At 32.8% G+C, this 14,442-nt stretch overlaps 1 protein-coding gene, 1 non-coding gene and 1 pseudogene across 2 annotated transcripts; 1 reads left to right on the forward strand and 2 right to left on the reverse strand.

The window, feature by feature from the left end:
• Window positions 1-171: 171 nt before the first annotated feature.
• LOC120184239 lies at window positions 172-5,025 on the reverse strand. The gene is made up of 5 exons (XM_039188748.1): window positions 4,776-5,025; window positions 4,296-4,701; window positions 4,160-4,210; window positions 3,995-4,067; window positions 172-461 (listed from the first exon to the last, which is right to left on the reverse strand). The coding sequence occupies exons 1-5, from the start codon at window positions 5,023-5,025 to the stop codon at window positions 288-290; spliced, it is 954 nt and encodes a 317-aa protein (XP_039044679.1). The 3' UTR covers window positions 172-287.
• Window positions 5,026-7,968: 2,943 nt separating this feature from the next.
• Window positions 7,969-10,492, reverse strand: LOC120184237 (annotated as a pseudogene).
• Window positions 10,493-10,807: 315 nt separating this feature from the next.
• LOC120184246 lies at window positions 10,808-10,893 on the forward strand. Its single transcript, XR_005522002.1, has one exon. It is a non-coding gene; the product is annotated as a small nucleolar RNA SNORD36 (small nucleolar RNA).
• Window positions 10,894-14,442: the final 3,549 nt, after the last annotated feature.

Below are 14,442 nucleotides of genomic sequence, written 5' to 3' on the forward strand. Positions count from 1 at the left end.
TCTTTCCTTTTGTCAAAGATGCCACTCATTTTCACAATGTGTGGGTGGTTTCATTTTGACTATGACATGTTCATGAACATGTTAGATCCTTCACTCAAGTGATCTAAAACCATCACCGATAAGACGGAGACGACGACGATAAAAATAAAAGAAAAAGGAGACGGTTTCCATAACTTAAAGAAATGATTCATTCACTCACTCATCGATCACAATTATATATAGAAACAAAACGATTAAATTACGAGAAAAAATAAGGGTGGTGCTGGTGTTTTCGAATATTTGAAGCCCTAGCGCCTACCATAATGCAGAACCATGACATTGTTAACACTATCAGGCGGCGTTAAAGTATAATCAGGAAGCAAAGAGTGAGCTTGTCCTGAAGCACGACACCAAATTTGATCTCTCACATACTGCAACGTCAACAATGGCTCAAGCTGTTGCCCTCTGCATCTTATCTCTATCTGCAACCATCAACAAGTTTCCATATATGTAAAAGGTTGCAATTACACTCAACCAATCGAATAAATCACTCGTTAAATAAGATTTTAATGCATATCAAAGTGTTAATGAATATTCACTCGATAAGGAGAGAATGTCGTCTCCTTAAAAGTTGCAGGTTTAAACGATTACATCTAAGAAAAATACGATTAATACTCATTAATAAATCACTTGAATTTATATTTATAATAAATATTAAAGTTTGATAAATTTTATAATTATCTTATAGTCGTTCTATAAAATTAAATGATATTTTAAGTTTATTATTCAAAATAATTAATTAAGTATTGTTAAGTGAGTTTAAAGTACATACTTTAAAGTACCGCTAATTTATATCAGCTGTCAAGCAAGCTCGAGCCTGCCCGTTAGTTAAAAATTTTAAATTTAAAAAAAAAAAAAAAAATAGGACACATCATACATTTATCTAACTATAATTTTTAGTATCCGTTTTAAATATTCACAATTATTTGACAATGAAAACTCGATCATAGGACCACAACTATCCATTTAACCACTTAAATGCTTATTTTTATGTTATAAAACTATTTATATAATGCAATTAGAATAAAGGGAAAACTACTATTTAGTATCTAAATTATCAGTTTTGATCTGTTTTAATAACTAAACTTTAAATTTTTCAAAACCATATCTAATGTAATTTTCACTTCATTTTAGTACACGCCGTTGAAAACTTAACGTGTTTAGTTCCTAAACTATTAATTTTGGTATATTTTAGTACCTAAACTTTCAATATTTTCAAAACTTAATATTATATTTTGAACGAATTACTAAAATGAAACAAAAAATAAAGCTCTTAACGGTGTGGTACTAAAATGAAAAAGAATTAAACTTTATATATGATTTTGAAAAAAAAAAATTGAAAGTTTAAATACTAAAATGGACAAAAACTGATAGTTTACATGCTAAACACATAGTTTACCATAGAATAAATTATAAAACCTACCCAAATATACGTCACAAACACTAATCACATATCAAGCATGTCTACCAATCACATATCAAGCACGTCTTCCTCACGTTGCCTTCTTGCAAAATAAAACCCTAATTCTAAAACTATAATTAGGAGAATACAGAGGTCAGTTAATGGAGGGGTTCTAATCTGTCTTTTTATGCCTTTCATTTTTTTTTTCCTTTTCAACAACTGGGGAAATGATCCTGTTGTGGAAATCATCCCCTCATGCATTGCTTTCCCCCGACGTAAAACCCGTGGGCTGGGTATCGATAGGTCCTTTTACAAAATATTCCATCGAAGTGGTGCACTTAAAGTTATTTTTATGTAATTATTCGCTGTTTAAGCACGGGCATAAAGGAAAGAAAAGGGCCTACAATTATCTATCCGGATGCTGAGATGTAAGAAACGAAAGCGTGACGAAAGGGAAGAGATTGACGAGGAACATGTAGGGTTTTTGAGAAAGCGTAATGTCAAAAATAGTCCCAAAGTTTACTAAAAATAATCATTTTCTCCTATTCTTCTTTAAAGTATTTTGACCCCAACGTTTCATTATGGGGAAGCTCCCTCTATAGATGTAAATCATTAGTTTAATTAACACTTCAAAATAGGAACCTTTTTAACCTAAAATGAAATGTTGAGGGCTGATATGATAATGGTCAAAGTTATTATTATGTCAAATGTTAGAAGTCTTTTTGCCCTAAAATGAAATGTTGAGGCTCAAAATGCTTAAAAAAATAGAATAGGGGCAAGATGACCCTTGTGATAAACGATAGCGGTTAATTTTGGTATTCTGCCTTTTGAGAATTACAAGGTCCATGTGTGATTTTGATAACCTTAGACATATATGGATGGATCGAAGGGATCTGAAATTTTCAAATTAGTATATGTTTTTGATATTTTCTTTGTATTTTCAATAGATAATTTATTTTCTCCCCCAGAACTTTATAAATTCATCTCCTATTCAAATTTCAGAAGTTCACTCCCTAATATAAGATCTTGTGTCTACCCCTTCCTAGATATGATCTTGCATCATGCTTAATTTCAAAACACACTAGTTTTTTTATAACTACATATCAACTAAGGACGAGATATAAATAAAAAAAAATAGATGTTTTTATCTCGATGCATATTGTATCAAATGAACTGAGGAAGTGTTGAGGTGTTGTTATATTTTAGAAAAATTTAAATCTTCATATAATTTAGGTATTTTTTAATGATTTAAATTCATATTCATGTAATTTTGTAATCTCGTATTCCTTGAAATTTTAATATAATTTCTTAAATTCGCACCTATAGAGTAAAATGATAACATCTCTGTTGCTTTTCCTAGCTTCCATATAATACAAAACCCCCCACTTAAAATTTTAATATAACATTTTATGTTCGCACCTTGTATTGCACTATGTTCATGATAACATCCCTTTTCCTACCTACCATATAACATAGTGGTTATTATTGCCCTAGATTAGTTGGAGCTCGAATATATTTAGGGTCAAGTCAGATCAAACTTTTAAATACGATAAAGATCATTCAATACTTTATTTCATATAATTTGAATTTAAACTTTGATTAAAAAAATATAGAATTTCTTATTATTTAACATAGGGGATGCTAGTTTGCTTTTAAAGTTCGTAAATAGATGAAAAACTAGTCATATATAGTCCTGCATCTACGCTACAATCGCTAATAACCCTAATCATTGGACATTTTCCACTGCATCATACAACCAAAACAAAACCCTAGCCATGATGGAAAATCTTGACCTATTAACTATAATGTGGAACTTCTATAATTATATGAAAACACCCAAATATATATGTTATGATGTGTTTGAGATTAGGTGTGTTTTTATTATGATTCTTCAAATATAAAAAAAATAAGATACTGTCATGATCTCAAACTTGGCATGAAGTGCAAGGAAAGGAACAATTATTTTAGTCTGAATAATTAATATGTTAGTCTCAAAGATCCTCGTCTCTCCTATCAAGTACACGACATGATAAACTAATGAACAAGACCTGATATGTGTTACTAATACACAGGGATGGGACCAAGGGAATGGGTGATACAATCGACTCCTAAATTTCAAATTATCATATGTTTTTGATATTTTATTTGTATTTTTTTATTGACAATTTATTTTCGTACCCTTTTAAGATTTTAGAAGTTCGCCCTTGATACGAAACCATGAGTCCGTAACAATCTTAATTATCTTGTTAATTATCTTGATCAGGGACACATTGGAACAATCTTAATTAAGGGCTAAAATGGGTACCAAAGACATATACTTGCCACCTACACTACATGATGTTATCAGACATGTAAAGATGAAAAACAGGAAGTGTTAGTTCCAATGTTTCTGTCATGTCCCTAACACCAACCAAGTTCTGTAATCCATGTACTAATCAGTTTAACTGGATGATAATAATACGACGGATTAGTTTCATGTTTTTTGGCTACCCTAAAGCAGGCGAAAAATGCAACAAGAATGGAAAATGGAGGTGCGTTTGGTTTGAGACATACCTCTGATTCGCTATCCAGTCTGAGCTTGTTAGCCAGATACTTCATTATTAATCGCACTGTCATCTTCCCATCCCTTAATAACAATCAAAACAAAAACAAAAGATGAACCGCCATGAACACGAAAGTAGAACGGGAATAAACGCAGGGAAAAATGAATTTAATTACTTGATTCTCAGATAGCTCTTTGGTATTTGAGGCAAGAAGGGTTCTTTTGTTCTGAAATGGAAAAAGAAATTAGTAAGCGAGTTTCATGGTGTAGTTTTTAATACCCTTTTTTTTGTTTTTGTACTTAGTTACTTACTGATTGTGTGATGCTTGTAGCATAAACCAAATGCCAGAATGGGGCCTTTTAGGAGGATCAATGATTCTAACCTCCGAGCTCGGCCCGGCAACATCCATTGATTGCACCTGAAATGATCTGCCAAAATAGGGCGCCAACGAAGAAGAAGAAGAAGAAGAAGAAGAAGAACTTGGTGCTATCGGCTTAAAGTCCCGGTTAATCTCCACCTGATGAGGGATCATGGAGCTACTTCCTTGCTGGTGTTGTTGAAAGAATAAAGTACTAAAACTATTGATAACCTTCGGACGTGGTGGAGGTTGAAACTCGGGCATCCGAAAATAGGGGCTAGTGGCCTTGCTTGTTGTGACTGTGAGCCACCACCGGGTAATAGACCAAGCTCCGTCAACGTCGACCCTCCTCGTCCGTTCTTGTTGTTGTGATCATATTCGTCGTATGTTCTTTTTGCCTGAGCCTGACCCCCTATACTGAGTTGGAGCCAACCTTTATCTCGTTCTTGTTCTTGATTATTGTTATCACTGTTGGCCCTCGATTCATCTTCAGCCATGGAAATAGGAAATTCTAGATCAGATCCTAAGTAAGCTTCGATTTGATAGTCATATCCGCGAACACTGCTCGTAAGCCCCAAACCCTCCGTGTAACTTCTACCGCAATCAAAACCATAAAAACCGCCGCCGCCGCCGTGAGGAAGATGATGCTGTCTGGAAAGGTTTTCAGCAGGAACCATGGTCATATCTGAAAAACAGGAAAACCCCAAACACCCCGTGTGGACTATACCGAGAAGAAAGAACGACAAGAAGCAGATGATGATTCCCCGGATTACTCTTGATACTCTCAACATAAGCCATGGGCGAAAACAAGCTCTTTAACAGCCATTAATCAGAGGACACTCGTTGTTGTATTATATGTTTCATTGTGAACATATAAGAGGAAGACAAGGAGAATAAACACTGTGAATCTCGCTTTCCATTAATTCTCTTGGTTTGGAAGCTTGTGGGAACTGAAATAATTGCAGCAGGAGATAAAGAAAGAGATGGTGGTGAGTCAGTCAGTTTGATCCACCTCTTTTGTAATGTGCGGAATTAAATATCGAAAGGGTCCTACAGCCAGGGCACCTTTAGGGCAGGTTCCAAGGAGAAAATGACTGTAAAGGTTCTTTCTTTTCAGAATGTCACAAAAAGGTCCTTTTTAAGACCTAATGAGAGTTTTATGAGGAATGTCTACCTATCCCAACATAGATTAAAGCTACAATTTGGAATGTTTAAAACCAGACTAACAATATTAAGCCCCATCATGTCCCCTCTTTGGTTCCTTCTGCTTCACTGTTTGCTTCAAACTATGTTTATTATTGCACGAGTAATATAAATTATAAGTACATTTTCTCTTATCTCATTCAATCACGTGACACGTAAGATAGAAAATATATAAACGATTTTTTCTCTCGAAAAGAAAAAGGAATTTATTTAGAATGATATATGATCTATCTATATATATGGATTTAGGTTAAGAAATCTTTGTCCATATCAAATGAAAAATCACAAACAATCATCTAAACCTTATAAACAATAAGTAGTAAAAACATTATCCTGCCGAGCATACTCAAATGGTTTAGTTCTTTTTCTTTTAGAAATTGCAGATGTCAGCAGTGTGTTGGGCATAAAATAATGATTAACAACGTGAGAGTAAGGGTGATTAAACAAGAACTGAGAGGGGATGGTTAGGCATGCATGATGGTGTTTCCCCCATGACTCGAGAATCGAAAACGTGGGCTTAGTTTGCTAAAAAGCATGTGCTTCCCACCCTACCTGCAAATTAACTGTATGGGAAGACCCCCTCCCTCATTTCTCAATTCTCCATTAATGTTTGTTATAGGCTTAATTATAAAATAAGTTGTCGAATTATACTTTTTTTTAAGTAGGTGTTTAAACTTTTTTTTTGAATCATCTAGGTGTTTAATGTTTCAACCGTTACCACTTTTAGGTGTATTGGTCTTAACGGCCATTAAGAAAGTCTGTTAACTCGTGTCATAATTTGATAATTTTAGAAATTTGATTTTTTAAAAAAACTTAAAAATATTTTATTCTAGAAAAAGTCTCAATTTAAAAAAAAAAAACCATTGGTTGATCGGAGTTCGTCGATGGTGATAGGGAAACGGCATCGACGATGGGTGACCGAACAACCAACATTTAGATCGACGACAAAGGGTGAGAATTGGTGGCAAAGGATAGTGCCTCCGTCGTTGCTTCTCCTTTGCGTTTCTCTTCCATCACGACACCAACGACTGGCCACGGCCCACCCCTTTGTCGCGTCGTCAAAACCCATCCATCAATCGTCAAATTCACCTCTGACCACCATTTGCCGCTAGCCAAATAGAAATTTGGGTTTTTGAGATTAGAGAATAGGATTTTATGAATTGTGGGGTATTTTGTGTAAAATAGAAAAATTTAGGATTTTTTAAAATATATAATATTTTTAAGTTTTTTAAATTAAATTTATAAATTTACCGTATTATGACACATGTCATTTAACGGGCTTTTTAACGGCCGTTATGTCTTAGAAACTTTACATTTGCAACTTTAGACACTTGGATAATTAAAGAAAAAATTGAATACCTATTTAAAAAAAATATAATTTGAATACTTTATAATTAAGCCTTTGTTATATTATACGAAGTAATTTTAATAATGAACCGATTCACAACAATGGCTGCAGGAAGCAGCAGTCCTCCTGAAACGCTGCTTCACTTTTCTTTCCAGCCCATCAAATATGCCTTCTCTCTTTCCAAAATAACAAGCAACAATGTGCTTTTTCAAACGTTATTTCTCATTGACATTTTAAATTATGAATGATATCAAAATTGTTTTATGAAGAAAGCATATTTCTCATTTAATTTATGAAACATCTTCTTTCATACCTCAATAGTAGAGAAGTAGAGAGAGAAAAAAGAACAAATTATATATCTTGATTCCACGTTGATCTAATGATAGATAATATGATCAAAGTAGTTTAAGGATTCATAAGCTTTGAGTTTATGGATGAGTTTTAGAGTGATAATCTAGGTAAGTTCTAAACTGATAGAGTGGTCAGAGATAATGAGACAAAATATGAATGAAAAGAAAATTAAGCAGTGAAATTTATAATTTACCCTAAATTTTAATTTAGTTGTTATTATATCAATGTGATGATATTTTTAACCCTAAAATCCTAAATATTAGTTTAACATGATGTTAAAAAAAGATAGCTTTAGTTGATTATATATACACACGTTTGTTTTGAGAAATGATTCTCATAATTTTCAAAACCTTTTCCTCAATTTCACACCCACATGTTGTGATGATTGTATTATTGCAAACCTTGCATTCGATGGGAATGGTCCTAGAGTTGCACACATGGGGATCATTTGATGATATTGAAAGCTTATAGCTATAATATTATTCATCGTCACCGTTATTCGATCCCAGCTTATTATTTAATTTAATCATAATCTTTTATGTGGCTACCGTGACATATATGTTCTCTTTTTGCTTTAAATAACGTGATACGCACGTCTATTTTCTTTTAGTACCAAACTACCATATATATATATATATATATATATATATTATATGAAAATTTTGATGGTGAGGGACAGTGAAAACAGTAAGAACGATGTAAAATTCATCCATAATAGGCAAAGAAATGTTACTAAACTAACAGAACTGTCGAACATTTTGCAAGAACATTTAGAGAGAATATGCTTACAGTTCCAGGGGGGATGGGATCCGAAAGATGATCACCCTGTACCGGCACATGAATGAATTACCAGTAATCACAACAGGAGCAAATTCCATCATGGAAGTCATGGAACCGGTTCATATCTCTGATAATAATATCTCGCTGCACGATCTTTGATATTAATTTCATTGCAGCATGGCAATCCACACATTCGGAGGTTCTTAATTATACAGATTTGGCTTCTGGGTGACAGTTCGAAATAGTGATATGCAAGAGCTGACCTTTCATATTGTACCCACAAGAAACGCTCCTTTTCTTTATGCTCTACGTCGAGCAAAACAGCATTACAGTTAGGGACAAACCCTGCTGTCCTCGTCCTCAAGTTCAACCATTCCAATATCCCATTAATCACCATTGTATCGGGATGCGAAGTGTCTCCCACACTGAAATAATGTACCCTTCCCTGGTTCTTGATCCAACTCAAACCCGGTTCCTTCATTCCTTTCTTTCTCATGTTTTGCCTAATGGCAGCGACATTGTCCCACTTTCTTGCAGTTGCATACATATTCGACAGTAGCACATAGGTTGCATCATCTTGGGGTTCTAACTCAAGAATGCGCTGTGCGGATATTCTTCCAAGCTCAACATTATTATGAATAACACAAGCTCCAAGCAAGGCACGCCAGACCATAACACTAGGCTTAAATGGGATTTCCTCGATCAACTTCAATGCCTTGTTAAGATGACATGATCTCCCCAAAAGCCAGACCACGCAAGAATAATGCTCAATGCATGGCTCTATGCCATACCCCTGCAACATAGATGAAAAGTAATTTTGTCCTTGATCGAGTAGTCCTGAGTTGCTACAGGCTGATAGCAAGCCAACAAAGGTCAAAGTGTTTGTTTTATACCCTCTGTCCTTCATCATCTGAAATATATTTAAAGCTTCCATACCAAGCCCATGCATAGAATACCCTGAGATCATAATGTTCCATGAAACTTCATCTCGTTCATTCATCTTATCAAATACCGATCGAGCGTCTTTGACCCTTCCACACTTGGAGTACATGTCAATCAATGCATTATGAACTACAGTATTTTCAGCATAATTTGTTTTGACTGTTAAGGAGTGAATTTGAGTTCCTAGCTCCAATGCCGTCAAACTGGAGGAAGCACAGAGGATGCTGGAATATGTTACTTCAGTTCCCTGTACTCGATTTTCAAGCATTTCCATGAACAAGTCCAATGCCTTCTCAGCGTCCCCACAGTTAACATAGCCAACGATCAAGGTGTTCCAAGATAAATCATTCCTATTCGGTGATTTCTCAAACAGCTTCATCGAATCCTCAATCCTTCCACATTTAGCATAGACATCCATAAGGGCGTTTGATATGAACACATCTGCATCAAGACAAACCTTGAACACAAGGCCGTGCATTTGCTTTCCTAAATCTAGATCCCCCAAAGTTGCACAAGCTTGAAGTGTACTAGAAAACGTGTATTGATTAGGAACCACACAAGATTGCCTCATTTGGTATATAATTCAAGAAATGCAACTCCTACGTAAATATCATGCTCATAACACACCCATGAACGCCTCTCGCTATATCAAATGTTTCAAGTCCAATCCAAGCCTTAAAAACGCCAGCAAAAGTAAAATTGTTTGGCTTAGAACCGACCAATCTCATTTGAGAAAAAGCCTCTAATGCCTCTTGAAAATAGTCGTTCTCTGCATAACATGCTACCATTCCTGTCCAAGTAACCATATCCTTGCCTCTAACCCCGTCAAAAACTTCTCTTGCGAAGTGAACACACCCACAAACAGAATATGCATCGATTAAAGCAGTTTCAACGAAGGCAATATACTCATGACCAAGCTTATAAAATGCAAGCATGTAAGTTCCAAGCTAACTCAGAGCATTCCATACTGACAAGCACCTTCAAAATGGAAGTAAAAAACAAACGGGTTAAGCTCATGACCTTCCCTATGCAGCCTAGAAACCAACCCCACAGCTTCAGAAAACTGCAAACACTGTGCACAGCCTTGAACTAAAGTAACAACGAAATCGTGTTTCTCTCAGGCATTTCATCGAACAGAAGTTCAGCCTGGGACAAAAATTTAGCTTTAACGTACACGTTCAGGACAAAGTTTGTAGCAAACAAGTCCAAGCAATTACCGCTCTTTAGGATCTTACAGTGAAGACCCATAGCTTAATTGGAGTCATCGTTTTGGATACAAAGTTGAAGCAAGGAACCATACTTGTAAGAATCGAAATGCGAGCATGGCTCGTTTGCGGAGCTCGGGTTTTGCCGGGTCTGGATTGCTGCTGCTTGTGCTGAGAACCCACATGTCGAAAAGCAGGAAAAAGGGTTGATCTTTCGGTGCACAGAAAAAAGATTAGAGGGCCGCAGTGCTCTACCGGTGAACAATCTGATCATGCAAGCGCCAATGCTTTGAAAGCAACGAGGAAGAAAGCGAAAAAGAGAAGCAAATACACGAATGTGCCAATATGAACTATGAAATCAGATTCAGGTACCAAATAGTCTATTAACACAAAATCTGACCGAAACGGTGCGTTTTGAATTCAGGAGAATTACTAAACGACGTCACTTTGCAGCTGACCTGAAAACTAGGGTTTGGGAAGATAATTTTTGTGCAGTGTATAATGGGGGCGGCTAAGGAGCTTCCGTTCTACGGATTAAACTGAATTTCCCCCCTCTTTTAAGCTCTGCTGAAAATATATTTATTTTTGTGTTGGATTGTTAGTCGCTTTGTCGACGAAAGAGAAGACGAGGGATCTGAGCAAATGATGAATGATTTATTGTTTTGTTACGCTGATTCTAATCCATGATGCTTCATAATCGATCTTTTTAAAGCTGATGCTCAGGTGTCTCTCCGCCTTCCGTATCTCCAGCCAAACAAAAAAAAATCTATGAAAAGTATTGTTCCCTTCAAGTTCTGGAAAAGGATCGCATAAAAGCTTTTAAAATTCCGCCGGACGCCTGCAGTTTCAGGCTGCCGATCTTCGGACGCCGGTTCTGAGTTTGGAGTATAAGCTTTGGTGTCTACCTAAGGTTGATTTTCGGCTTTGTATTATTGATTTTCATGTTAAATAAACTTCAGTTTGGATCTTTTCTGGAATCAAATTCAAATATGCCAAACTTTGGTTTCTTGGTGCAAGGAAATTGGAAATATTACATCTAAGCTCTTTTATTAGGTGACGTTTGGTTCGCTGGAATGTTTTTGAGGTGGCGTTTGGTTCGCATGAATTCCTTGGAATTAGGGGGAATTGAAATTCAATTCCACAACTTTCTCATGTTTGGTTCAAGTTTTCCAAGAGATTTGAATCCCTCTTGGCTTCAACTTTCCATTAAATGAGGGAAAGTGAATTCCATCCATTCTATGATAGAATTCAATTCTCTTGTTGGAGGGAATTGAAATTTGATCATACTACCCTCATCAATCTTTTGGTAACTTATTTATATATTGAATAAAAATATTTTTTTATTATTTCGGGTAGGGTCGAGTTTCTAATTCATATATTCAGGTCGGGTCGGTTTTTTTAAGTGTGATATTGGGGTAAAGTTCGGGTTTAGGGTGAAAAATACCCGACCCGAAAATATATATAATTTTACCTTATATATTTATAAATAATTACAATAATACCCCTATATATATAATTTATATTCTAGAACAATCTTTTTCTTTTTAAGCCAATTCCGACCCGAACATAACCTTAAAAACTTTTGATCAGATTAAACTCTATTTTAAAAAAAAAATCAACTTGATTGAATTGGATCGGAACTCATTGGGTTTAAGTTCGATGCCCATCTCTACATATAGGTAAAAGAGAGCCTATTAATTAAGGTGGTGTTTGTTTTTGCAGAGGTAAAAAGTCTGTAGTCTGCGGACCACATTTGCAGGCATCTGCAGCAAAAGAGGTGGACCAAAAGTCTGCAGTCTACAAGAAGAAGACTATTTGTTTTTTAACGTCTGCAGACTGCTAAAATGAACTGAAATATAAATAAACTGATTTTTTAAACTTAAAGTTTTGCAATACTGAGATTTAAATAATTTTATTTTACAATACTGAAATTTAAATAATTCATACAACTACAATAATAAATTATTTAAAATAAATTAATCTATATTTTAAAATAAATCAATCTATATTAATAAATTATTTAAAATAAATCAATTTATACAACTACAATAATAAATCAATCCATATTTTAAAATAAATCAATCCATACTAATAAATTATTTAAAATAAATCAATCCATATTTTAAAATAAATCAATCTATACTAATAAATTATTTAAAATAAATCAATCCATACTAATAAATTATTTAAAATAAATCAATCCATATTTTAAAATAAATCAATTCATACTAATAAATTATTTAAAATAAATCAATCCATACAACTACAATAATAAATCAATCCATATTTTAAAATAAATCAATTCATACTAATAAATTATTTAAAATAAATCAATCTATACAACTACAATAATAAATCAATCCATATTTTAAAATAAATCAATCCATACAAATAAATTATTTAAAATAAATCAATACATACTAATAAATTATTTAAAATAAATCAATCCATACTAATAAATTATTTAAAATAAATCAATCCATACAACTAAAATAATAAATCAATCCATATTTTAAAATAAATCAATCAATACTAATAAATTATTTAAAATAAATCAATCCATACAACTACAATAATAAATCAATCCATACAAATAAATTATTTAAAATAAATCAATCCATACTAATAAATTATTTAAAATAAATCAATCCATATTTTAAAATAAATCAATTCATACTAATAAATTATTTAAAATAAATCAATCCATACAACTACAATAATAAATCAATTTATATTTTAAAATAAATCAATCTATACAAATAAATTATTTAAAATAAATCAATCCATAAAACTACAATAATAAATCAATCCATATTTTAAAATAAATCAATCTATACAAATAAATTATTTAAAATAAATCAATCTATATTTTAAAATAAATCAATCATACTAATAAATTATTTAAAATAAATCAATCCATGTTTTAAAATAAATCAATTCATACTAATAAATTATTTAAAATAAATCAATCCATATTTTAAAATAAATCAATCCATACTAATAAATTATTTAAAATAAATTATTTTAAAATAAATCAATCCATATTTGATAATAATTTATTTTAAAATAAATTATTTTATAATAATTTATTTTAAAATAATTTATTTTATAATAAATTATTTTATAATAAATTATTTTAAAATAAATAACCTTATTAAATTATTTAAAATTATTTAAATAAATAATTATATTTTATAATTATTCTTGAAGAGGTTTGAAGATCTTTGAAGATATAAAATCAAGTCCGCATCAAGAAGAGCTCGCGCAGACGTTTGAAGAATTTATGTCTTCTAAAAAATAAACAGTCTGCGAAGCCTAATGTCTGCGCGACGCAGATATAAGTGGTTTGAAGAGCTTGCACGCTAAAAACAAACACCACCTAACTAATTAAGTAGGAAAGAAGAAGCATAGGGTTAGCCAAAATGCATTGGCAAGGGGAATGCCGACACTCCATGCTATTAAATGTAAGTTGAACCCCATCATCCTCAGTTAACGTGCAGGGAATGACTCGGGAAACTAAAAAAACCAACGGACTAAAACTTGGTTGTTTCACCGTACGAGAGTACGCGAAGTTCTTATATTTAAAAAAAAGTTAACACGACTGGTGACACTCGTTTTATTTTTTATTTTAATAAGATTCTTTGACTAAAATAATTTTAATATGATTATTTGATCAATATTTTATGTCATTCAATAATAGTTTTATTAATTTTTGATGACGTGACACATCAAATTTCAATCAACATTAAATAAAGAGTATTGTGTTTGACGTGTCACATCAGCAAGAATCAACGGAGTTATTAGTTAACGACATAAAACGTTGGTCAAAATATCACATAAGATTTTTTAAAAGAATAGTTAATTACATTATACATCCTCAATCTATGACCCTTATTTCAAATTGGTCCATAAACTTTAAAATATTTCAATTTCATCCTTAAACTATGACTATCCTTTTAAATTAATCCTCGAACTTTTAAACATTTCATTTTTATCCCCAAATTATGTTCTTCATTCTAAATTAGTCCCCAATCTTTTTAAATATTTCAATTTTATCCTAAATTTTACGTATATACTAATCACATCTCTTGTTATTAAAATCATTAGGCCAAGTTATATTATTATATGTTTGGGAGAAAAAAAGTAGGTTAAACAATTGTTGAAATGGATTACATATCTGGATAAATTTGGAGATGAAATCGGAATATCTAGAAGTGTAGGGACCAATTTAGAATGAGATTCATAGTTTGGGATGAAATTAGAATATTCAA

Source organism: Hibiscus syriacus, unplaced genomic scaffold, assembly GCF_006381635.1.
Source record: "Hibiscus syriacus cultivar Baekdansim isolate YM2019G1 unplaced genomic scaffold, ASM638163v2 tig00112863_pilon, whole genome shotgun sequence".
NCBI lineage: Eukaryota > Viridiplantae > Streptophyta > Magnoliopsida > Malvales > Malvaceae > Hibiscus > Hibiscus syriacus.